Source organism: Chelmon rostratus, chromosome 14, assembly GCF_017976325.1.
Source record: "Chelmon rostratus isolate fCheRos1 chromosome 14, fCheRos1.pri, whole genome shotgun sequence".
Classification (NCBI taxonomy): Eukaryota; Metazoa; Chordata; class Actinopteri; order Chaetodontiformes; family Chaetodontidae; genus Chelmon; species Chelmon rostratus.
Window position 1 is genome coordinate 24854516 of NC_055671.1, and position 26792 is coordinate 24881307.

At 45.2% G+C, this 26792-nt stretch overlaps 1 protein-coding gene across 2 annotated transcripts in view; it reads right to left on the reverse strand.

The window, feature by feature from the left end:
• zbtb16a (zinc finger and BTB domain containing 16a) overlaps positions 1-25159 on the reverse strand; it is a 134040-nt gene extending 108881 nt beyond the window's left edge. For both annotated transcript variants that reach the window (XM_041951767.1, XM_041951766.1), the window contains exons 1-2: positions 25064-25159; positions 20572-21898 (exon numbers count right to left, since the gene is read on the reverse strand). In XM_041951767.1, the coding sequence (XP_041807701.1) occupies positions 20572-21809 (1238 nt within the window). In that variant the 5' untranslated portion in view covers positions 21810-21898; positions 25064-25159. The remainder of the gene's footprint in view (positions 1-20571; positions 21899-25063) is intronic.
• Positions 25160-26792: the final 1633 nt, after the last annotated feature.

Below are 26792 nucleotides of genomic sequence, written 5' to 3' on the forward strand. Positions count from 1 at the left end.
ATAAGAGATGAAGGGGCCGTGAGTGGAGAACTAGATGCTGCCCTCCTCTTGTAACCCGGCTCTTGGATAAACATTAAATTAAACATTGTTAAATGCGTTTTTTCTGCGCTTACTGATGAGTTCAGTGCATCACATTCAAGGTAAATTTCAGAACTTTCACTTTTTGGGACAATTACAAAAACTCCTTAGAAACAGACGAGAATTCAAGCTTCAAACAGAGACAAAACAAAAGACTGACTGCACTCCTGCTGCCTGCAGAGCATCTATAATACTTCACGACCTCTGCACAGCGTAAATAAAAGAGCCACTCGGAATACATGTGAGGAGAAGGTTGACCCTCAGCTACAATCAGCGAACGCTGCCAGCTGCTAATGACATGATGAACGTTAAATGACAAGTTAATTCACAGAGTGGACTAAGGCATCGTTTCAGCATCCACTTCAGGATTTGTGCACGTGCAGCAGTCACAGTCCAGACACGAACGTGTTGCTGCATCTGAATAAGCAGACATTTCCAAAAATCAATGGACTGATCAGACTGACTAAGTTACTATATTCTTCTTCTTTATTTATGCTTTACGCAGCATCCCAACTTTTTTAGACTTGGGGTTGTACCAGAAAAGTCTGATATTTCATAATTAGTCCAATGTAAAGGCTCTTGGATACACAGGCGTGCTCTGGTGGATGGGTGCACTCCATCAATTTATCAGTTAACCGACCTGCTTTGGTTCATTCATTGGTTAACCGCAGCAGCCCCCACTAGTTGCCTACTGCAACCTGAAAATGAGCGCTGCCTGTTTTGCTGTGCACACCTTCACCAGAGCATATACAGCTGACTGCTCGCTCTGCATGTAGAGTCTGATGTTGTCTTGCCGTAAACATGCACGCAACGACAACGCATAATTTATATCGCAGAAAAAAAAGACACGGCAATGTCAGTTTTTTCCAGCATCGTGCAGCTCCGGTGTGAACTGATGTCAAGCAGCTCAAGAAAAACCAGCAGCACTTGATGGCACATACGCTCATCTGCATGATCACAAGCTACAGACGCCCGCAGCTTGTAAAGCGAAGGTTGGTTAATGGGCTCGTCCTGTTGCAATCACAGGTCGCCATTTGCATCCTTTTAAATAAATTCTTCAGCACGTTAGAAAGCATTTAGCCTTTCAAACTTCACAAAAATGAGCAGTTTTTGATAAACTTTTCACACACCTCTCATGCAGCCCCAGACGCCGTCTCATGTACTCTGCCAAAGGAAGCTGTTGACTCCCTGTGGTTTTTTTTGCCAGAATAAATAATCTTGGAATACTTGCTGTTTTTGGCATGAAGGAGGTCATATTTAGAGATTCATCCAAAATGTGATCCCTGCCAGAATAGAAAAGCCTCTGCAACATTGAAAGAAAAATCTAAACTAAAGCAGAGGCTGATGAAATTCATACATATGCATGCAAACATCTGCAGCCTCATTTCTAGAGAAATACAGAAAAATCATTATTAACTTAACCAGTATTGACTTAAAATGAAATATTACTTGACAAAAATGACTATTGTAGACCAATTGTACATTTAGGTAACATCACTTTTCAAGCACTGGGTACCCCCCTTCACTGTCATTTCAACACAGAATAGTCTGATAGACGTCTACAGACAGGCCGATCTCACTCCCAAAGCATCAGTGACGTAGTGTAAAGAGCAAGAAAAGTCCACATGTGGAGGAAGGTGGTCGGACGGGTCAAGGACAGGAAACTTTTACCCAGGAAACCAGGCTTCATGTCCCATGTGAAACCAAAAGTGGAGGTCTATTTCTTTGGAAAGTGAAGTAACAAGCATAGCAATGTATTTAAGTATCATACATAACTAACGTAACGCTAACGGGCCACACGGCGCCTTAAAAAGGGCTGACCGAGCGTCCGTATGTGGCGAGCTGGGAGTGACGAGTGACGCTGCACCTCCTCCAGTTCATACCCAGGACCGGCAGACAGGGATTTTAAGTGAACACTGGTCCTGCAACCAGAAAAACTGGTTCATGACGATAAACCTGCTCAGGCCATCTGCCAGAGTCACCTCACATCATCCAAGACCGGCGGGATCAACAGGTCAACCTGAGCTGAGGGATGATACATTTGCTCCATGTCAGCATTATTATACGCCGCAGCATCAGCAGCAACAGAGATTTGAAGTGCACGGTCATGAGATCACAGCTGGCACATCACGTCCAGGATGTTTACCATAGACTAATAACAGCGCAGAGCTGCATCTCTGCATTGTTGGTACAAGAGGATAAAGTTCATTCTCTCTTATCGTGGCTGTAATTCTTGATAGCCATGCACACATCTGTCAGCTGCTACATTTCCACGGAGGATTATCTGACCGGCCGGCAGACACGCTGCTGCAGTTTATTTAAAGGAGCGAGAAGAAATTTGTCCTATAATGGGTTATTTGGCGGCATGCAAACGTGGCAACTGAAATATGAGATGCCATATTTTGAAGAGAGCAGGTAGAGCTAATGAGTCTCAGCGGGCACATGCTGTCCTAGAAAAGCAGGAGAGAGACGGAGCTAACCGGGGATGTCACAACATGGCCGGACTCCCCCCCGACTGCTCCCTGCCCTCCTCATGTGTGCCTGCTGGGCTCACCGTCACAAGGATGAATAAATACATGTGGAGGATGGAGGTTGCTTTGTGATTGCAGCTACATGAAATGTGTGAAATGCTTGGAATGACAGACACCACCGCTGAATCGGTGCGACATTTGTGAGCGAGTTATGGGGAATTTAGCTATTTTCATTCAGTCAAAAGGATCTATGGATAAAATGCTGTGTGTTTGCATGCAGTTTGATGGTATGGACACAGTTACCTTGGCTCAGTCAAAGAACCAGCTCATTTAAAAAGCAAGGACGCAACTCGAAAAGTTCAGAAAGGAGCTCCTACTATCTCTCTACAGAGCTGAGAACCTCATCAGTCTTGGTTTCAGCGGGGAGTTTTATTCCACATTATGGCTCGAGCATTGGATCACACCCAATCTGACATTGTGTCTGGGTCTGCAGTCCAATAATCTGGAGCCACTGCTCCTTTGTGTATCGTTTGTAGTGTCGGTGCAATGCGCTGCTCTTGCAGGTGCTAAATGCATAACACTTCTTCAGCTTGTGAGGATGAAACACATCCTTCAGCCAATTTCTGTTGTTGTTACTGTATAAATAGAGCTGGTCTGGTGGCAACTGCATAAATACAGTCAGGGCCACAGCCAGGATTTTAGAAACACATACAGCTACACTACAGTCACTATGGACACCAAAAAAAAAACTTCATAAAGTAAAAGTCTGTGATTTAATTTTTTAATATTTTATCTTCTTCTTCTTGTCAATCACACTCAGAAACTGAATCTCTTAATGTTTCACCTTAAATTTAATTTGTCAATTCATGACAAATGATGCAAGTAAGATGTTTTAACTGGGATTTTAATTAATGGAGAAACTAACTGAAGTGTTTAAGTATATTTAATCTGTATGATTTTTAAGGGGTAAAACCTCCTTAAATTGCCAAATTAAGAGAAAGCACCCATAATGCCTTAAAAGGTTCTTCACTTACCACTTAAACCCCCTTAAACCATCCAGATAATCTGCTAAAAAAACCTGTAATACATTACAATCCTTTAATTTGTCCAATAATTTACCCCAAATGTGGCACAAATCTATTTATCACCTGATTAGAGAATAAGAATCTCTCCTGTAAATGTTTCAGCCCCTGAAATAAACCGTCTACAACAGCGACACGATATTCTTCTTCCTCAGCTGATGAAATACAGGTGGGTGACGACTATTGTTGCAGGCTGAAACCTTGATGATGCATGTGTGGAACCTGGGACAATGCGACAGCAGATGAAAACATAAAGCAACAAAGAAGACGGTGGAGATGAGACGAGAGGCAACAAGTCCGAGAGGACGAACGAAAGGAGAGCGAAGCAGAATCAACGTACTGTAGACGTGCTCTAAATCTATTCCTGTGGATTTTAACTAGCATCTTTAAGACCTCTTGAATTAATTAAAACACAGTAAACGAGGTATTTTTGGACCAGAACCCCCTCCCCCAATAAAAACATTACCAGTCTTTTCCATGGCTGCTGACGAGCTTCATAAAGACTGCGGGCGGAATGAGAGTTTTTCTAAGATTCACACGACGTTAAAAAAAAAAAAAGACCACGAGTCCTCGAACACAAGTTAACGTTTGAGAGTGAAGAAGAAATGAAAGAAGTGGAATCATTCTCTCTCTTTTTGTTTTTAGTGCTTCCTTAAATCGAACCGGCTCATCGTTTGTCTGTGAGCTGCTGTGCATCATAGCTGAAGGTCTCGACGGTTCCAGTCCAGGAACACCAGCTGAAAGATCGCGCTGTCACCGCTGCACCGGCAGCTGCTCAAATAACCTCTTTATTAGTATTGATAAGGTCGATGTGGGACTGAGAGGTGTGATATTAACTTCTCGGGAAAGATTTATAACTTTAGAGGGTCGCATCCTTGAGGGAGTAACGTTTCATCAGGAGACGAGAACAAAGCAGTGGATGGTGAGGATCCCATCGGAGCTCACGAGCAGAGCAAACAGTGCTAACAGCCACCGCTTTGTGCTGGTTTGTTCCTTCTCCGTTTTCTTTCGGTGCCGTCGGAGCGCTGCAGGAATTCAGAACAGATCCCATTTGCAGAAATGAGAGGAAAAGAAAGATGGATGCCAGGATGCTGCCTGTGCTCAGACTGTGTAGCCTGACTCTGGCGCGTTAACACAAACATAAAGTTTGGCCTGCGTGCAGTGAAGCTGCCCGGACACGCTGAGGCAGAAGCTCTGATCTGCCTTCACCTGAAAGAAACAGTCCCCCACCTGCCTCCACGATGAAATCAGTCAACTGGATATTTGATGAAACGCTAACAAAGGAGCACTGTAACTAAACGCTGTGTGAATACATCATACAGACACACAAACAGGCAGGCGGCCACAGTCTGCAGCGACGTTATGAGAGACAGAGCGCAGATAACGGTCCAACACCTTCCCAACAATGCTTCCTCAGGCCCCATAAAATCATAAAACGCCTCTGAGGCTGCTTCCCTCTTTTTCAGCGTCTCTTTGAACTCGGGTGATGCCGAATGCAGCCGAGGAGACGGCAGACGTGACAGTGTGAACAGCAACAGTCTGGTGCTAGACACCACTTTACACCCGCACTGCAATTCACAGTTCAAAGTGCAAGCCTGAAAGAAAATATTTTAGAATGATGGGAAGGATTACCGATACGTGTGCCGAATACAAAAGGGCGATTTGGCGCCTGACGGGGTGAGCAACAAAATGGCGGTGGATGGCATGTGTGGGAAGGTCTCGCCAAGGCGCAAGGTACATAGTGAGTACTTGTCAGTCCTCTTGCGGGAATAAAAGCGAAACCAATGCCTTCGCTGAATGGCGAGACAAAAATCGAAAGCGCGGCGAGAAGAGGGAGGGTGATGTTTTCAAAACAAGCTTGAATAGATGCACATTTACAGTAACACAAAGAAATAAATGAAGCCCTTTGAAGGCAGAGCTGTGTTTTACCAAAGGACTGGGCAGAGAAACCAGCAATTTTGCGATTCTTCTTTTGAAGGTTTTCTTCTGTCTGTGCTGGAGTGTTGGGGGGGGTTTGTGGCGAACTGGCAGCTGAGGCAATCTGGGTCTCAAGCACATCTAAGGTTGGGCAATTAGTTCCAGTGCCACTATTAATGTGCTGAAGGGGCGCGCTCTGCGGGGGGTTGAGGGCTCGGCTCAAAGGGCTTCGGTCCTTGCTGGGAGGAGGGGGTGAATATGACCAGCAGAGGTGGGGGTCAGGACCTCGGGGCCATGTGAAAGCTGTACCTTGTCCACTGACCTCTGAGAGCTTGTACAGGCCTGGCCGCCACGCTGCCGAGAGAGCGGCCGATTAGCTCGGCGCTAACGTCCAAAAAGACTAAAAGTGTGTTTGCTGACAGTCTGAGGCTAGCGGCGCATTAGCAACACAACAGCAGCCTTTAATGAAGTATTATTACAATCATTAGCACTAATGTCCCGTTAACGCGGCTCCTTCCTGACCACTGTTACATAAAAACAGAAAAACACGGCCAGACTTTTGGAAAAATTATCAATTTAAAAGCTTGTGTGCATGACAGCACTTCCTTCACAACTGAATCACCCATAAAAAGCTGCTAACACACTGATAATTCTTATCAGAGTGGACTGAAGAGGAAGGTTTAAGCTGTTTAAGAGCATCAAGTAGAAATTTCTGTAAAAAAAAAAACAAATTGTTGAAATAAAGTAAAATTTCAAGAAAATAGACAAAAACACTCAGAAAAAATGTTGATTTTCCTGACAGATAATTATTGTTCATATGAAACTGCCCCATCCTCATCACAACGCAGCTTCGTTCTGCTTGGATTTTTCTTAAATCGCCTTAATATATCCGTCATATAGCCACCAAAAATCAAAGGCTGCCAGAGTCCAGTTTCATATCTTCAAATTAGCCCCCCAAAAAACAATTAAAAATATATTAAATCTGTAAAAATCTGTAAAACAAAATAAATATGTCAAATTCTCACATTTGAGAAGCTGCTACCAGAGAGAGTTTGGCCTTTTCCTTGATAAATGATTTCAAAAGGTTGGATGATTATCAGACTTTTCTGTCGATTGACTTATCAATTAGTCGACTACGCTGTTGATGACAGTCCAGTTTGTTCCTCCGCGTCTGAAGATCTTTCCTGCTTCCTGTTTTGTCAAGAAAATATTCAAATGTGACTCCCGGGCCAGTGAGCTACACATCGGCCTGAGCGGCGGTTGAAGAGCGAGACGGAAACGTCACACTGCATATTGCCTTTGTGAGGCCATGCGCTGGCATACATTGTACCTTGACACCCACATGCAGCCCACATCTCTCTCCTGGGCTTTTGATCTCCTCCATAATATGTCAAGGGCATTTAGGGGACAGATAGCAAGACATAAGCAGAGAAAATGTAATGCCAACAAGCCCTTTTCACGCTGCAGCTGTGCTCTCTGATCCAATACATTTTCACTTTTTGTATGTTTTTTTTTTTTCCTCTTTCGAGGTGAAAAATCTCAGCAGGACTTCGGCCGCTGACTCATTTTTAAAAGCGAGCCGTCACAGTCGCTGCGGATGAACGAGGACAGGAGCCGTTGACTAATACCTGCCGCAGAGCCGCTCGCGTTCGAAACCAAACGTTTCGGGGCCAATCGGGACGTTGAGCTCATCAACGGGATTAGAATAAATGATTCTTTCATCCACAATAAACGCAGAATGAATGGATGGAAGGCTAAAGAGCACAAATTCACCGTGTAGATGAGTGGGCTCCTTTTTCACGATTTTTTTTTCCCTTTTAAAGCTAAACATCATAATTCATAAGATCCAACCTTCAACTCTCCGGCCTTTTGTTAAATACTCGTGTGGTAAATACGAGTTTTTTTGTTTTGTTGTTGTGTTGTTTTTGTTAAACTGGTTCATGTTTGACCAAATGTGCTTTGTGGAAGGAATGAATATAAAAAAACATGCTGCAACTCTTAAAAATGATTATATCAAAAAGCTTTTAACCCCTCGTGGAAATACTTCCTGTGAGGATCGTCTCTGACTTTAACTTCTTCTTCTCGCCTACAGAAATGTTGCCATTTAATTCTTATTTATTACAATTTATTCTCCCTTATATTCCTCTTTTGTGTTCATCAATACATGATTAACCTCCATCAAATCTAGATGAGCCAACCATCAATAAAGGCAGATTCAGCTGTGTTGATTTTAAAGGAAAAGTTGGCACAAAGAGTCGGTTTCAGATCATTTCAGGGTTGAATGAGTTAATAGACTCACAGGTGCAGACATGGAGAGAAACTTTGCTCATATTCAAGTGAAAGTTGTAATTTTTAGCTCCTGTCGCTGTATATTAGAATTTTATTGGATTATAACTGAGGTATTTATGTGTAATCAGTATCTTAATGTTTAAAGCGAAGCTACTAAAATATTCCACAGAGTGTGAGATTTCTATCAGAGTACCTCAAAATTGTACTTGTGTTAAAGTATTTAACTTTGTTCCCTCATCTGTGAGCAAAAAATGAGAAAAGCTCCTGTCAACATCTCGGTTTGAGAGGACAAACCGTTGCCTCCGTCCCTGCCTCCTGATTGGTCGGCGGTGGCGGCTCCAGCCAGATTCAAACCCTCCGCTGCTGCGGTTTGGCGGGTTTGGCCGAAGCGCTGACCACCAGAGTTTGACAGGAGCCTTTGTGTTCTCTCAGGACAATAGGGGTGAGAGGTGGGGGGTCAAACCGAACTCCTACACACCCCCGCCGCACCCCGCTTCATCTGTAAAGTCCTCACCCGCTGACCTTTAACCCCTCCTGTCATTGTCCGAGCAAAAATAATAAAATCTGTTCCGGCGAACGAATGCCTGAGAGACCGCTGTCCTTATCGCACGTCTCCGCTGGCTCGTCCCTCCGTCCTCGCCTCCTAATATGGAGGCTTGACACTCAGATTATGGTGAGATTATGCTCGAGTCTCCTGGCAGATGGTACCGGTTCTCCCTCTCGTGCTGACCCTTGGCAACTTCCCATTTCTTAATGAAAGTCCACCAACAGGACTCGGGCTGGCATTAAGCTTAATAAAGCGGCTGCTTCGCGTGGAGGTGACAGAGTTTTGGATTGAATGTCACGTGAGAACGAACGCTCACCTAATCTGAAGCATCGGGTTACTGTAAAGCCATTTCCTCTCTTGCTCTGTATGCTTCTTTAGCTTCTATATAGCAGGTCAAGTTTTGTGCTGAGCTTATGTAGGTCACAGAGTCACTTCAGGACAATTGAAGCAAGCAGGCAGCCATTTGTGATGGTGTTGAATTTTCGCTTTTCTGAGGAACACCTATTCACTTCTTCCACTCCTGCAGCTGCTCTTTGTGTTGGAAGGTGCAGCAGGCTCTCAGGGTTCACACCATTAGCCTCACAACCTAATGCACCCGTATGATTTAGCATTTTTAAATCCAAATTGAGCCTTAAAAGAGTCTAAACTAGCTAGCTTTGCAGCTTTGATGAAATATTTTCCTCCAGTAAATTAAATCAGCGATCAGGCTGGACGACGCTGGGGACGCCTGAGCTGCGTTTTGGTGCAGACAATCAATATTTTCTCAATGCTGTGACACTTTTAAAAAATATAAACTCACTACAGTATAAAAAGCTGTTTTAATTCAACAAAAGACGGGTCAGATCATATATTGTGGATGAGTAAACACACGCAGAACTTGCATGAATACGATGGAGTTTTTAAATGAGGAATTATCCAATCAAAGTAAACAAGATTACATATTTGAAGAGACAATCAGGCTGTAGCTTTGGGGAGGGGGGGGGGCATTCTGGTCTATAACAATGAGGCACTGAGGGCTGATACAAACTCTAGTCAGCTGTAGATAATTAATGTTAATTCTCTAAGTTGCTCTATAAAAACGAGCTACGTTTAAGTAACTGATTTGATAAAATGAAGCAACAGTCGGGTTTTGTGCACAGAAACAAGATAAATGTGTGATTTTAGACTCGACAGAGCGGCTGTGAAGATGCAGAGTTTCATTTAGAGGAAATGACTAAATACATCTCTAAAGAAGCTGCATGTGGACAGTTAAACTGGATCTGAGCCTGTAGTCATGTCACATGACAGAAAAGTGTGTGTGGAAGTCATCACTGCTGCTTTTTCTCTCTGAAGCCAACCCCCACCACCAACACCACCACCTTTTCTTTTTCCCCTATGAAGCAGCAAACCCCCCAACACACAGACAAAAGTCAGGTCTGTAACCCCTGCGGCCCCACCCCCCGTGCTCTTTGACCTATAGTGGAGGCCTGGCTGAGCACAAACAGTGGTCGTCCCCTGAAGCCCTCCCACCACCTCCACCTCCACCGCGGGCTCCTGTTTCACTCGGGCAATGAAAGGGCCTACTGTAAATAACGGGGGCCTGGCTGACCTGGGCCTGGCGTTTATCTGGGCCTGAGACCCCTGCATCCCTCCTACTGTAACAGAGCCCACCACTCACAATAGACTCTCTCATGGGTGTTAGACTGTGGGCTCTCTCCCCTCTGTGCCCACTCAGAATGGGGATTAGGAGAAAAAAAAAAAGAAGAAGGGCCCCCGTCAGGTCCTCCGAGGGGGTCAACCCCCTCCAAACCAGCATCACAACCCCATCCTTCAGACACTTTAGCCTTTGTCCCTGTGTGAGCTTTGGGAGCAGGGAAGGAGAGAGGGAATGTGAAGGTGGGGCTAAAGCCTGAGAGCGATCAGACAAAGTGCTGGATCAAACCCCTCAAAGCTCAGAGTGAGCAGGAGCCACGAGACGCTTCCACCTCCACCGCTCGCTCCTTTCCGGATCAATCGCTCGAGCTTTGTGAACATTTTATATCTCGGATGTTTTTTATTTCCCGTGCTCGTGGGTTACACGGTTTATATGTATGATCTAGAGCTGAAGTGATTCGTTCAAAATCAATTTTCATCAAGGAGAGATGACAAACATACGCTGGCATTTTAAGAAATGCAACCTTGGGTGTTTAGTAATGAGCACATTTTACAGACTAAATCGTTAATTGATCGATTGGGAAAATAATCGAGAAACTCCTAAATTATTGTGATCATATTTGCCATTTGCACATCCCTCCTGGCACACACACATTTGCAGATTTTTATTTTTTTATTCCATGCTCGTCATCAGAGTAGTTTGCAACTACATTTTTCACCCTTTTAAGTTTTTCATCCTCCTTTCTAACTGTGTGTTGAGCAACTTGTGCTGCAGCAAAACAATTTCCCTGCAGGGATCAATAAAGTTTTTCTAAATCTGAATCTGAACCTGAATTAATTATCTTCCAGAATCTTTTGGGATCTCTTGCGAGCGATGAGTAATGTGACGAGAAGAAAGAAGAAAGTCGAGCTAGGTGAAGATGATGAAACGGCCTCACAGCCTCGTCCTGTCTATCAGCTAGCCAAACCCTCTACGTATGTGTGTGTGTGTGTGTGTGAGAGAGAGAGAGAGACCCACAGAGATAGAGAGGAAGGTTTTGGGTCAGAGGCTAAGTGAAATATATCCCCACTCTGAGGCATGCAAGAGAGAGGATGCAGGAAGCTGAGGGCCAGAGATAAGGGCACAGACGTGGGCGATAAGCACCCAAACACCTGTTAGGGAAGCTCCAGCTCCTCGCCTCAGACCAACACTCACAGGAGGCAATAAAACACAAGCGGGGAAGGAAGAGCAGAAAAAAGACAGTATATGGACAAAACCATCGGAGAGAAAACCGCCGCTGCATCTGCTTTTCTTTTCCGAAAGGTGAGGCCAGGGAGCGAGAACTGCAGTGCGGGCGCTGCTGCACGTATGAGGGGGATAAAACCCCATCCTGCTTTACACCATGCTTGATGGCATATGGCGCGAGCCTACAGCATCATTTGTAAGGTCAGCGGCGAGACAGGAGTGGCAGAAATGATGCTGTTTGAGTCATGACATGTCAGAGCCACCCGCTTCAGTGATCAGTCCAGGAAATGGAATGGCTTTTTTTCTCTCTTTTACTATCCCGCTCTCGCCTTTCGGGGCCCAGGGACAAACAGACAAACACAAAACAATCTGGAAGCGGTCAAGAGAGACCTTGGAGACACCTGACAGGCGCGCAGTAAACAAGAAAGAGAGGATTCATAATGTGTCAGCGGAGAAATTCATGGGACGATTATGGCAGCGAAACCGTCTGACCAATTAAATGACGTCTGCTATTGAGCACCTCATCAGCGGCAGTCTGGGAATTATGATGCTAATTAGGGCGAGAGTGATAACGTCATGATCTGACATCTTCCAGTCGATGTCAATGTGATGGATGAGTCTGATGTTAAACATAATTATAAATTTCACGTGTTCATCACAATATAAAATACAGTAACTAATAATAGTAGTAACTAATCATCACTGATGGAAATTTAAAGGGTTTGCAATGACGTGACAGCTTTTTATTGGAGATTTTTTTGGCTAAATTTGAAACAAAATAATAAAAAGATAGATTTTTAAACAGGTCAGCGGCTTGTCAAACATTTCTGGGCGACGTCACTTGATATTTAAAATATTTTCCTGCTCTGAAATCATGTACTTTGATTGTTGCTTATTTTGTGCTTGTATATTATTTAAAGTTGTGACAGATACTCAAGATATGAAACAACATTTACTAAAACTAAAAACACCTCAATCAAACACCAGAACCAAACTTAATATCTTTTGCGGCACATTGAGAGTCACTTGATGATAAAGCAGATTGATTGATCAGTTATTCCAGAACTGGTCAAAACTGCCTCGGCTGTCTGAGGAAGAGCCTCGGACGTTTCGATCAACGCCACAAAAGCACAGTTTTATCAGCGGGAATATAATTTTAAAGCAGCCGAAACATCAGCTGCTGTTTCAGAACGAGCCTTCGTACGGATTTAGTTTCATACCCGGTTCAATAAGTGGTGAAACGGCCCTTTAACGCACACACACACCTCTGATGAAATATGCATTTACTTCTCAGACTCACTCTGTTTTCAGACATTCTTGCTCTTCAAGCAGACAAATCTCCCTTCAATTGAATCAACCCCCACCTCGCATGCAGCCTGTGCGAGGGGGCCGGCCTATCCATCATCAGCTCTCTCCCTCTGGTAATCTCTCTGGGCGTCTTCGGTCAGCAAATACATAAATCAATTATGGTTTTAAGCTTTATGCCATGATTTACCCAACTGATCCCTCCTGGATTACAGCGGAGCTTAAAACGTGTCGGTCGGCGCTAAAGCTCCAAGTCGCCTTGACATTCATTGCACTCCTGCCACGACGCTCACCAAGCAGCGTGTCAGATGCCACGGGTATAGATCTGAAAGCACTTTGAACAGGCTGACAGGCAGATCGGCTGCTTTTTGATACGCAATGACGTTCATCTTTAGGAATAAAGCTCAGATTTCACTGTATTATAACCGAAACTGTCCCATTATAACCTAACTTTACCAGCAGTTCACAGTTTAAACTGCTGACTAACATGTGGGGGAGTCTTTAAATGATCAACATGATGTATTAATAGTTTGCATTATATTAAAAATACTGCACACATTCCTGGACTGCTCCCTCCAGCAGCAGTGAGCGGTTGCATCCTCAGAGGTCTCAGCCAATCATTTAAATGAACTGACTGAAGGTGCTAGAGGAACTAACATGCTAGTTGCTAAATAGCATAAAACAGGAGGACATGCACCGCCTCTGAAATCATAGAAATTCTTTAAATTATCTTTAATAAAATGATTTGAATAATTCTGATGTTTTTAAATAACCTGGTTAGGAAAGTACTGAACTAATGCATCAATGTGTTCTCGTGGCTGTTACTTCCTGTTTGTGTGTATCCTTCTAAAACCAAACAATGTGGCGCCAAATTACAGCTGAAAATACTTTGAAGCTCACAACTTGAAACCTGCTGTTTTAGTTCTGTTCATGTTAAATTGGTTTAACTGAGATTTTCATTGAGTTTTATTTTCAAATGAAAGCATCATAAGAGCTGCCTCAGAAGGTCATTTGAATTATTGTACCAGTTCTTATTGGTCCATCTCCATAAATGTGACCACACTAGTTCGCTGTCACTTTATTCAGACTTGACGAATGGGTGCTCCGTTTCTCATCCTCGATCATTTAGTCATTCTGTGCTATTTTTTGGCTGCATCATGTCAAGTTGACTTATTTCTAGCAATTCAACAGTAGCATTAATGGCCCTTTTTAAGCATGAACATGAATTATTGGAAGTTTTTCATTCATCTGTTGCTCAGACACTTCCAGCCTGTTGAGTAAACATGGTTCCTTAGGCTCTGAGGAGGTGGATTACAAGCTAACATGGTGCCGCTCCGGCCTCATTTTCCTACCTGAGAGCTCCTTTGTGACAGGTGATGGTGGAGAGAATGGGGGGTAATTTTTATGACCAGCTTCTTAGCGTGCTGGTATCACTCCATTGGGGCCCCTTGCCAATCTCTGGCAAACCATTCAAGTGGCAACAAAGAGGCTAATTAGAAGCTCTCTCGCTGGAAGCCCGCGGAGGGCTCTGGTTTGATACTTCCCAGGGAGGCTAGGGGGCCTCCGAGGTGGCGGTGGCAGCTTTTTCACACACACACACACACACACACACACACACACACACACACACACACACACACACACACACACACACACAGAACATTTGTGAGCACACTTGGGTTGGCCCTTTGGCTCTAGCACATTTGCTCATTGTGGCCGTCCTCCCTACGGTCTGCCAGAGCAATAGAATCAGAGAGGGGGAACCGACACATCTTCTTTCATGTGGCGGGGACCCAGAGAGGGGATGCTAATGGGATATCGATGGGATTAGAACCCTGAGCGTTCAGGACCAGGAGAACAGAGGCAGGGCTCTATGAACTAGAACTAAAACCCACTCACCTTTAAGGCCAGATCATTCTAATTCTATTGACTTTTTCTCTTTTAATGGGAAAGTTGACAATGATGCATGCACCTTAATACAGTAAAAAGGGCTGCAAAGAGAAGAAGGGCTGCTAAGTCTAATAAAGTTTTTTTAAAAAACAAACAAAAGAAAAGCTATTAAAGCTGCTCCCTGCTGAAATTCACCCACCGAGTATTTACAGAGAAACAGTGGCACGAGCTCTTCCCCTGCCAACACTCAGCAGAGATACACATCAGGAAGTTAAGGCCGATAACACATTTGCATGTCACCTGATAACTGTCTGTAATTAGTACTCCCCCTGAGCCACCCAACCCCCCCCCCCCACACACACACACACACACGCACACACACAACACAACAACAAAAAAAAAAAACAAACCCACACGCTCACATGGACACACACAAGGCCAACTTCCAGTACAGTATGTTATCCTTATCCCTCCCTCCAGACCACAAGGCCCCCACAGGGACAAAAGATAGGGGCCTCAGTGTGTTCGTTTCATAGCAGCCCCTGCCAGACCGCATCAGCAAAGGCCACGTCTGCCGAGCGCTGTTAGCCACACAGAGGCAGCTGGTCGCGCCAAGTCAAGCTGCTAACTTTTATTGCACAAGCACCTCCCTCCACTCTTATCGGAGGGAAGGCGATCTAATCAGCCTGCTGATTACATCGCCTCCCTCCATTGCCACAGCCACTGTCTAGATATTAGACCGCCCCCTTTTCCTCTCGGTGTTGCCCTTCTGCTTGCTTTCCAATTCCAAAAGCATCTCAGTATCTTCTAAAAAAGCATGATGACTCGCCACCTGACGACGCGCGCGACAATAAAATGCTTGATCTGTACTAAGGTTTGTATTTGTGCGTGTGTGTGTGTGTGCGTAGTCCATTCCACATGATGTAGCCCCCTGTGTTAAGTCTTTAATCGATACATCTCCCTATCCTGACAGTGAGGACAGAGCCCAGATCTGAGATCAGAGCGATGGCGGTGTAAATCTTTACGGTTCAACCAGAGCCTTTTAAAGCCTGTCTATAATTGGGCCTCAGCCAGCAGCTGCCCCGGCTGCGGCTATCACCGTGGGCCCGGTCAAAGCGCCAGTTCCTCAGGGGCATAAACAAACACCACACCTCCAATGAGGGCAAAAAAGCACCTGTGAGAGGATAAAAAGAGAGACAATGTGGCAGCCGGAGTTGAATAAGCCCTCAGCCGTTGTCTGTGGTTGAGGTATTTCTTGGAGAGGTGTTTTCGTCGAGTGAGGCTTTTTGTGCTATTGGATTATTACACCAACATGTACTGTACCTCTGAGTGCAAGCCGGGGAGACTTAGCTCACTGAGTGATTTCAAATAGAGGGTAATCCACTGCCATGTAATGGATGCTTTGTTGCCGGGCTTCTTTCAGGAAGCAGCAAAACGCTCGCACGGTTTCGCAGGTTAGGATCATCAGCTGGAAGCTGCTTCAGTTTTAGTTATTTTATTTCAGAGCAAAGGTGATTGTTTATATTCAGAGAGCAAGACTGAGATCTGACATACACACACAATATCATCCATGATTTTTTCAAACTACCTGCACGGCTCTTCATCCCTTTACAGAGAAACACTTTCTGAAACTGAGCAGAAGAAACTACAAAAGAACCCCGATCCTGGACTGCAGGCAGTGGACTGCAGGCAGTGGACAGCAGGAAGTGGACAGCAGAAAGTGGGTGCCTCTGTACGTGGACACGTTCCACACATGCATGCTTGAATGAATCAAATGGCATCAACATGCAGGCTGAGGAGTCACACATTTTGGTCAACATGCACAGACTCTGATGGAAATAAAGTCACACAGACCCTCGAGGACCCTTGTGGCCACTCGAATACCGACAAATTTGCCTAAACAGTGCTTGCCATCTCCATTTAGCTAGACAGGGCTCAATGCTATTAGGTGACAACAATTAGGTAAATGGAGAAAGAGCAGAGATAGAAAAGTTGCTGCGAGTCGATCGTAAGAGTTGCCATCACATGGCCCACGTTGCTTCTGGTGATTGCTTCTCAGGCAGGACGTCAGTGCTGTCTGATGACAGCAGCTACGGGTGCAGCAGTGCTCCACTGAAATCTAACAATGTTTTCAAACCATTCATTCATTTCCTACAGAGGCAACAGAAAACTCAGCCAACATGTAGGTTCACTGCAAATCTGAGAAAGTTGGCCACATCTGAATTTTTTCACACCTTTTTTTTACTTATTGTCACTTGCTTCCTAGCTCTAATAACTCATCAAAACACTGATTTCATAGCAACCGCTACCAGAACAAATGAGAAAAATGATTTGCCTGTTCTTAAAGACGCCTGTTTTGCCCCAGAAAACATCCCTACGGGCTTCTGAAGCATCGATTCGCCTCATCTTGGGAGTTAAATAGAGCCACAGAAACCAAGTGTCAGTGTGCAGGGAAACAACTTGTACACCTTCCACTGGCCTCACCTCAACACGCAAGGTATATGTGTGTGTGTGCATACATCGCTATCACCTGCAACAAACGCTATGGGCCACTATCTGCACTCAATCTGCTCTTGGTTTACTGAGGAGGAGTGCCAAGGGTTATCTGTCCCATTCTGATATGCACAGATAAGGGCCTTGGGCCCACTGTTTAAACACCTGGGGCCCGGGGTATTAGAGCGCCCTCCGCACCCCTTTGCCACAAAAGGAGAGGAAACGGAAGAGTGAGCGCTGGCTGCTGCTGCTGAGGGGAATGTGTGCAAAAAGTAATGAACACATGAGTGTGTGCGCGTGCGGAGGTTAATGCAGGGGTGATCGCTTCCACCACTCCCACCCCATACCCCAATACTTCCATCAATAAAAATACCATGAGCAAAAACAGAGAGGAGAGGAAGGGATTCATTGACTTGTCTCATTCACTCCCCCTTCAGAAAAACCCCGGCTGTATTATGAAAAGACAGAGTTAAAGCATTGATAGTTATCGGTAATGTTTAACGGCTATATGCTGGAAAAGCTCTCCTTTAAAACAGGCTCTTTTTTCACTTATGTGATGTACATTACAGCGAGGGTCAGTCATTTGCATGAGAATGGACGATTAAGTGAAAGAGATAAACCCAAGGCTAGTTCCCGTGAATTGGATGCTGTGTTTGGAATACCAAGCAGCGGAGGGTTTTTTCCTCTTTCCCCCGCCACTGCAGAATTAGCCCCCTGCATCATGCATTTATTTTCCCAATAATCACTCAGGCCCTTCCTGTGTTGATTATTTTCTCTGTGCAGGGGTTACTAAAATATTGCTGTAATCCTGTCTCCCCGAAGCAGTAACAACACTCACCCTGGGCTTCCTTTAAGAAATAAATCTGGGGCTTGTCAGTGGGGAGGAGGTGGGCGAGCTGCAGCAGGAGAGATGGGGGGAAAGTTGTTGTGGTCAGACGCGGATTGCTTTGATTCAGTCAATGGAAGCTCTATGGCACCTATAAAGTGTGGCCCTTCATTTAGCTTCATACATTTCCTTGGAAGGCAACTTCAAGGTAAAGCTGGATATCACTTGAAATGCTTCTATACTCGTGCCGGTAAAAAACTTGAGATACCAGAACAATACACCTTTGATATCTTATTTTAAAGAGCACAAAGAGCCCTTTTATTAATGCTGCCTTTCTATAGCAGTAGCTATACAATAACTTAAGCTAGAGAGTCTTTTGACTTGATTGAGGATTTATGCGATCAAACAATATTCTTATTTTTAATCTTTTTTTGCAAATCTGAGCCGGATAATTAGAGTTAGATTCTGATTTGTACGAAAAAGCATCAAGATTTCAACACCGTGAGCTTTTTCAAATTAGCATCTTTTGTGCTCAGACGTCTCCTGGGCGTTTATTCCTGCACCCCACAGGTGACTCCTCACACAGCGCTTATGTGTTCAGTCTGGGTGGTTTGTTCTTTATGATATAATCCAGGGCACAGAGGAATGAAAGGGAGCAGAGACTAAATTTATACAGGAAGTGGGCACTTTCTGCTGCATTCATTTTAACATCGATGCACACACAGACACCTCACACCAGCGACCTGTGCCACATCTGGAAACTATTACACTCATGTTTGACTTGACCTGCCTGCACCATGTGAACTCTGCCAACTTTTGTATGTGTTTGTTGCAGAGGTAGCAGTGACCCTGACACAGTGGCTGCAGGGAAATGATGTGTAATTAGTCAGAGGGAACACGACTCTGCTTGTCTGAAATAAAACATGTTGCATTCACATCAAAAGAATCGGGCGGCCCGACAGGCTGTACGCAGGAAAAAAAAAAGCTTGGATTGATATGCTATCAAATGACCCACATTGGAATTTGTGAGGACACGAGGAGCGTCTGAATTATCAAGCATCTCGTGGCAGCGCAGCAGACCTTTCATGTGCGGACGGCAAAGCAGACAGCGGATGATGCAATGTTTGATTTCTACACTTCAGGAGGCTGTCAGGACGGCGCGTACAATATTAAACAGTGTCGTGTCAGTGTATCAACCAGGCTAAATTAACCCATTAGTATGCTATGGAGCGAAGCGGGAAGATCAATGCATGAAACGGTTTGGAAATCTCCTTTGATACAAGATTTCCCAGCTTGAGCGAATTGATGAAATTCCTCTTGAAACACAGGCAACCATTTCACACACCAGACTTTTCTCAAGACAGAGACTCGTGCAGCCTGTCCTTTAACTCAGTGATACTGCATCCGTGCATCTTACACAAACGCTATCGTGTATTTTAATAATAAGCTGCTGAAAATTCACTCTAACAGCTGCTGTTTCTTTAAACACACATAGTGTCAGTCCATACAGCGATGTTTATTCTATTCAGTAAATAATGAGCACTCATCACGAAGGCCACACAAATTTGTACACTTTAAGCAGCGACTGCCAACATCACAAAACTACAAAGTAACTGACTTCAGCAGGCAGATGAAGGTAAGAAACACTGCACAATCTCATACTGTCAGGCTGAAAACAAGGACACTTCTCTTTGGGGTACAAGCCATCCTGTAATATTCAGTGTTTTCGAAAGACAACATGCGGACAGATTTAGAAACCTGAGCGAGTCCAGCTCTCAGACATGTAAACCAACATACTGGCTCAAGCATGAGGGGATGGATGTTGGGGTTCAAATCCTCAAGTGAACTTTAACCGCTGTGCATTCCTATTGATTTAAGCAAACATTACAGGCTGAGAAGGTGGCCTTCAAGTAAGAAAAGGCTTCCAGTCACAAATCAAAAACAATCTGATGGTGCAAAATCCACAAAGAAGTGATGCAAGTGCATTCCACCCGGTGCTTAGACTCTGACTGAGGCTGTTTTCACCAACGTAAAGATACACAGTGACACGACGGGCACCGGGACGCGAAGTGCAGTTTAGAAAAAGGTCACAGGTGAGTTTGAGCATTTTGAGTGGAGTTTGCAGGCCGTCAGGTTTATTTATGCACATTGACTGAAATAGCGCAGCACCGGTTTACTGCCACTCCCCCGTCCGGGAGCCTGGGTTCAGCACTCATTTCCTGGGCTGACCGTCTACTCCAATTATCAAGCTAATAAGGGCCCCCCTTGTGCAGTTATTGGAAAGGGGAGGTGAGTCGGGTGCAGGATGAGGGGGTACCACTTTAGTGAGTGTGTGTGATAGCTGCCGCCCACATCTTGCGAGATGTGACTAATGGTCTTGGACAATGCTACGACAGCACTGCTTCGGCAGTCACCTGGGCAGGCTTGGCAGTTATTGAGGGAGTGGATCTCCGGGCCTGAGCCGCACAGAACGAAGGTCTGTGTCAGTCAAAGGAAAGCACTTACTCATATATTACAGATGTGTGGATGGGCTATTTTCTTAGTTGGCACCGACACACAAAATGTGTTGAATTTGGTTAAGAAAAAAAAGAAAACAGCTCACTTTCTCTATTCTCCACAAACCAAGTCTTTAAAAATGCACTCTGTATGTTTGTATGTATGTTTTTGCCAAATCACCTAAGTTTTTCACTTTGTGCTGCACATCGTGTCTGAGTAATCTTGCATAAACCCTTAAGAATAGCGAAAGTGAAAAGGATCATACATCTCAAGGACAAAACTATTTAGCAAGCAGCTACTGAAAAGAAAACGTGGCTTACCTGTGCTGCTCCACAGCTTCGTTATCTGGTAGCTCTGCACCGCAAACATTGCAGCGTTCGTGCTGGTTCCTGCCGTCCGGCTTCATGCCCACTGACAGCTCCCCGAGCTTGCTGAAGAATTCTCTCTGGATGAAGCTCTGAGGCAGGATTCCCCCGTAGGCGGTGAAGTCCATAGACATGGCCAGGGCTGGGGACATGGGGAGAGCAGAGGCCATGGACGCTGGCATGGACATGATGGCGTCTGCTTTATGATTGACAGGCAGGGAGTACAGCGAGGCCAGGTGTTTCTCCGTCATTCCGGCCATCGCTTCCAGCCCCATCTGGCTGACTTCGGCTTGAGGGTCGCCCATGCCTTCATCGCGGACGTAATGTAGCTCACGGGCACTGGTTATTACGCTGCTCCTGGTCGGCGTTCCAGGGCCGTCTCGGTTCCTGTCCTCCCCACTTCGCTCTCCGTTGCTGGAGGCACTGGACTCCATGTTGGGAGGGCTTTCATGGCCGTTGCCACCCATGTCCACTTGCATCATTTCAGTCTTGATCTCGGTCATCAGGTGGTGGGAGTTGCCGTGGATAAGGTGTTCGCCCCCGAAGCCCTGCTGGAGCAGAGACTGGCCGATGCTCATCAGGCTATCCACAGCAGCTTTGGTGGGACTCAGGGTGGAGACACCGAAGGAGGTGGAGACCGAGGGACTCTGGTCCACCATGCCAGGAATGATGGAGGCCTGCTGGGTACCTGGCAGATAGGGACTCTCCATGGAATGCTTTTTGGAGTTCTTGGCTCCATTGTGGCCTTTGCGCTCATCATCCTCCTCTGTGCTGCCGTCATTCACGCTGACCTCCACGTCATTCTCGTCTGAGGACTGGATGGTTTCCAGGATCTTCAGGCATTGCTCTTCCAAGTATTCAATCTCCAGGATCTCTGCTGCATATAGAAGGTCATCTAAGTCCTCCACCTTGGCCTGGAGTGTGGCAGTGTAAGCATACTCCAAAATCTGCTGAAAAGTCTTTGGTGAAAGAAAGTCCAGGGTGTAATGCTGGCTGCTGCGGTGGAAGAGGATCTCAAACATTTTGCTTGTGCAGGCTAGCACAGTCCGGTGAGCGTGGAACTCCTGGCTGTCTACCATGATGACCACGTCGCACAGAGTCCCGGCCAGACGCATCTGGTTGGCCTTCTGCAGCAGGGCGGTGGGGTGGTTGGGGTTCTGGAGCTGGATCATACCCATTTTAGTTAAATCCATTATGCCGATGCAATCCACGAGGCCGACTCATGAGGCTCGCCTTCCCCGCTCAGCAGTGTTTTTAGCTATCTTTGTAAACAAGATGAAACCTGAGTGAAGAAACAGAACGAAAAAATAATCAGTTCTGGTAAATTGTGATGCAAAAAGCAGAAATGATGCAGAACAGATCCTGATCTTTACACTTTCAGATCCAACCAAACCAATTTTTTTCTTTCAATTGAATGCAAAAAATGCATATCTATAGATCTATAGATTCCCAAAATTTAAATCTTCCACAAACATAAAACACATTCATTAGTCACATTTTGAAAATAAAAATGTCGTCAATTTGCATATAAATGCATTGAAGGTATACCACTATTTATTTTGCAAATAGCAAGTGAGAAGCCGGTGGAGTTTCAAATTGCAAACACCCTGCAGGGACGGTAAACACTCTGTGCAGAGGCATTGTTCTTAAAATCAGCGGAGAGTATTGACTGTAGATTTCTGAAGGGAGACAATTTGTGAGCCGTCCAACAGGCTCACCCTGCATACCAATCAGTCCGACATATGTTATGTTAAAAAGATGTCTTCATTTGGCGATCTGATGGGGATGTACACACTGCTAAACAAGTGTGAATCGTGGTTTTTCACTGCTGCTTGGCTCACAAAGACCGTCAGCAGCCTTTCTGAAATTAAATAGCATCTTACTCAGTATTCCCATCACAGACGGGAGCAGAGAGCAGCGGCCAGAAATGGATGGAAAGGAAAGCAGGACAAGGCAAAAGCACACGAACGCTGCAGCACCAAACACTCGGCCCTGCTCTCAGTCGCTATTGTCGAATATCCAAATGAACGATTGTCTCTGTGACTGCTGTTAACTCGATTATCCGAGTTAACAGGGCAACATGTTGCTCCAGCTCACACCTACGGCACACTGTGGCCCACACTAAAATAAGGGACAAGGCTAAATTAAATAGTCCCACTAACATGTGTGCTTTAAATGAGCTTCAGTGGCAACATGATTATTCAAATAATTATTAGACCTGCACTGAAACAAGCTCTCGCCATTACTACAAGTAACTAGCCTTGACACTATATGTGCTATGAATGAATGAATGACTAGCAGCTAAGTGCCTCCATTGACCCACATACTCGATGAGCTCATTGATGTCCATTTTTATGCACTCAATCTGTTCAATGTATGAGGTCTATAATGACAAATTGTGTTGGCTCAGCTCCCTTCATCATTTTTTTAGAAAAATTTTCTTAAAATTTTCAAAAACTTAATTTTGATTTTCAGATCTTAATCTTCAGTTTTATTTTGAAAGAGGCTAAATAAAAAAAATAATAAGGAATGAAAAGAGAAGTTTGTGAGCGCTTCTTTTCTTTCCTTCCTGTCTGAGAACAATACACACACACACACACACACGCACACTGAGACACGGGAAAAAAGGAGGAAATATCATCAATCCTGCAGCCTGACGGCGACTTAGAACAATATCAATAATTCCAGATATGTAAGATCACTGGAGAAACCTGCACGCACAGGAGCCTGAATGAGGACATGCAGGAGGTCACCGCTGCTGGCAGCTATTGTTCGCCGGGAGGATCGTGGAAAATAAAGAGTCTTGCCTGCTTTTGGGACGCTGGACAGTTTGTTTTTTCGGCACGTTGATAAAAATCGATCCCGGAGGTCGGTAATGATGAAACCACAGGTTCTCATCTAACCGAGCTCAGCCTCCCAGTCAGCAGAGGTCATGCCTAAAACCCGACATTATCTTTATTACAGGTATGCCAATAGCTGCGATTTATGGCCCCGTGCACGATCAATGCTTGACGCGCTCTGTGGGCCATCAGGCAGGCTGTGGCTTCACCGGGACACAATGTAAAGTTGCTGCTCGGGGACTTTATCGCGTCTGTGAGATTTCTATTAATAAAAGACGGAGCTGCGCGCGTCTAGACGGCTTTAATATTGGCCAACCGCACCAGACAAATTATACAGCGCGCTATGCATTATGCAAAACATCACGCACTACATTAAGTACATTAAGCCAGGGGAGATTTCCTCGCTGGACGACATTGTAGAGCGCTGACAATAACCACATTAGGCCGACTTCACTGAACGGCAGCATAATCAATCTGATCACGAGTTGTCTGCCATAGCGCGCCTTGGCGACCCCGCCACAACAAGAATAAACAGCGCTCAATATTCCAGACCACGAGCCGCACTGACACACGCAAATGTGCAAAAAGCAACACGGCACAGCGTCTCTGAGGGAGGGGGGGACGACCAGGGACAGACACAGCGAGCGTGCCCAAAAGTATACACGCGACAGACAGCTGCCAGGATCCGGCCAGCTCTCCTCTGATCCACGCACAGGTGGACCTGGTTCGAGGCGGGCTGGAATACTCAGATACTGGCTCCTCACAATTAGGCACAGGCAGGGAGGCTGTGATCTACACAACGACGCCTGAAGGATGAGGAGAAAAAGAGTGAAAGCGGCAAGAGAGAGATCAGACAGCCTCGATAACAAATCAATTTGCCGTTGCATCTGTTCCCCACCTCGCAGTATGCTGCGCGTGCCACCGCAAGGCGATTATTGGTAACCAATCAAACATGTAGCTGCCTGTCAATCAATTGTAGTCTGACTGTACAGTGACTGCGTTTGGGCTTGTTTCGAGATTAAAGACCAGTGTCCCCAGTCCTCATCATGATGTCATCACGGCTAAATGAGCCACACTGGTGCGTCTGGAGACACAGGGACGGGCAACAGTGTCGCTGTCTAAAAATTGCATAATTTCCATCAAAACGAGCAAACGCGATTTCTCCAGTGAAGTCACATGGAGCGGGGCGTCATATGTTGTCTGGCTCCCGGTGAAACAGCCAGACCTCACGTCCTCTGGCTGCGATCTCCAGCATACTAAACCAGACCGACAGAGGGGGGGTTACGTCAACCTTAACATCTCTACAATAGAGCACCGTGCGTTAATGCAAACTTCAACACCTTGCAGCGCAATCAGGTAAACACTTGTTTTCATCCGGCGCTCCGGTGCGCGGATCCAACTTGCGTGCCAAAGTCGCGTTTGCTGCTAACTTCAGCATGAGGTTGAACGGGGACAAGCCGCACGATCCCAACGCTATAAATGCATGAAAACATCCACATGGTGAATGAAAGTACACAGAGAAAACAGTGGCAGACGCATGCAGAGTGGCGGCTCTGGCACTTGTCGCCGGGAAACTGCAGCTGCGTTTAGCCCGGATCGGTACTCACCTAAGTTGCACGTTTTAATTCCGTATAGTGTAGGGGGAGTGGGGCTACAGCATAGTAAGGCAGTTCGCAGTACCCGCTCTCTCAACACGCACTAACTCCTTTCTTCTCTCGCCTTAGCAAATCAACACGGCGCTGACGTCAACGCAGCCAGTCATCCAGACGAGCAGCAGGCAGGCGGGCAGCCGGCGCTGCTCTCCAGCCCATACAAACACTAAGAAAGTGAGACACCTAGGGGGCTGTCTCATGTCAAACGGCTGCGTTACAGTATGGCAGGGAAAGGTGAGCGACGCTGCCCTCCCTCCAGCTGTTTCAACGCACATACAGCCTGCAGATGTTCCAAACTCCAGCCGACGGACACACTCAGCGGCTCAAACCATTTTCAGTCCATTCACTGAGACTATATGCTGCTGTTTGAGTGGCAGCAGAGCACAGGTGAAAAAAAGGAGGCTGATCCATCCAACATGGCCAGAGTCCTTCTGAAGAAGCTTTGACAATTAGAATAATCATATTGATCAGATATTTAGAATATTTAAATCCAGAGGAGGGAAAAAAAACCTGACTGAGGAGGTTTCACTATCACAAGACAAAAAAAAGAGCATGTAGAAAGCTGTTTATCCACAAGTGATCAACCCTCAACAGGTTAAAGAGATGTTTGAAGAGCTCACATTCATTTTCAACGTCTTCATGTGTTAAAAACTGGGAGCAGCTGCTACATCTACTGCTGTGCTTGTATTTCAATAAATATGACCAGCGCGTGTTAAAGCAATGCAAAGCCATGAAAGATGATATAATTCATCACTTAAAAGCACAAAAGTTTCAGATTCATCGTCCACAGCTAAGCAGCGGTCATGTGACTGACACACACCTCATCCACGATGCAAAAACCACACAACATCAGGCCACATGATCACTTATGACACCGCAGAGGAACGAAAGCATCAGTCAGCACTGATAACACAGCAAAATTCAACATATTAACACTTTTAACGTAACTAAGATGACAGAACTGATCCTCTTATGATGCACCAACCTTGTGTGTAAAGATGCATTTTGGTTGCTTGCAAAGGCAAAAGAAGCTGATGGTCTTTGACTGAATCCTGAAATTAGATTTTCTGAAAAAGGTGAAACGAGCAGAATAGTCAAACTCTGGATTTACAGATTTTTCTGTAGTTTTTTAAGATCCTGACACTAATTTGAAGAAAAAACATAAACTGCACGGGAACAAGTGGCAGCTCTTTTCCTGCTTTTTAAAACATACATCCTTTAGTGATCAATATCGTGAACGTCCCCCGGCCGGATGGTTTTGCAGTGCATTAGCAACCCTTAATTGTTTCTTAGCATAGCTTTAATTTTCCTCTTGCTTTGTCCATAAGCAGGGACGCAGTGGACGGCGCACCTCATTATTGTTTGGCCTGACATAACTCTTCTAGTCTTTTATAGTAAAAGGATTCTTTAGAGCTTCTCTGGAAATAAAACTGATTGAGGTTTTTGACTTAATGATGATCACTGACTGGATGCTATTCTTTACCATTGGATGGATTTTGCTATATTTCCATTCTATTGTTGTGTTCCCTTTAAGTGCTCCTTGTAAACTCTCACTTTGAAGTCACTAATACAATTTGTCCCACATTTAAATGCTTTATTGTTGTTCATTTGTTCCTTTATGTTACTCAGACCTGATTGGCTTTTTTGATCCCCAAACCTTTATCTAAGGCCACCACATATCTCA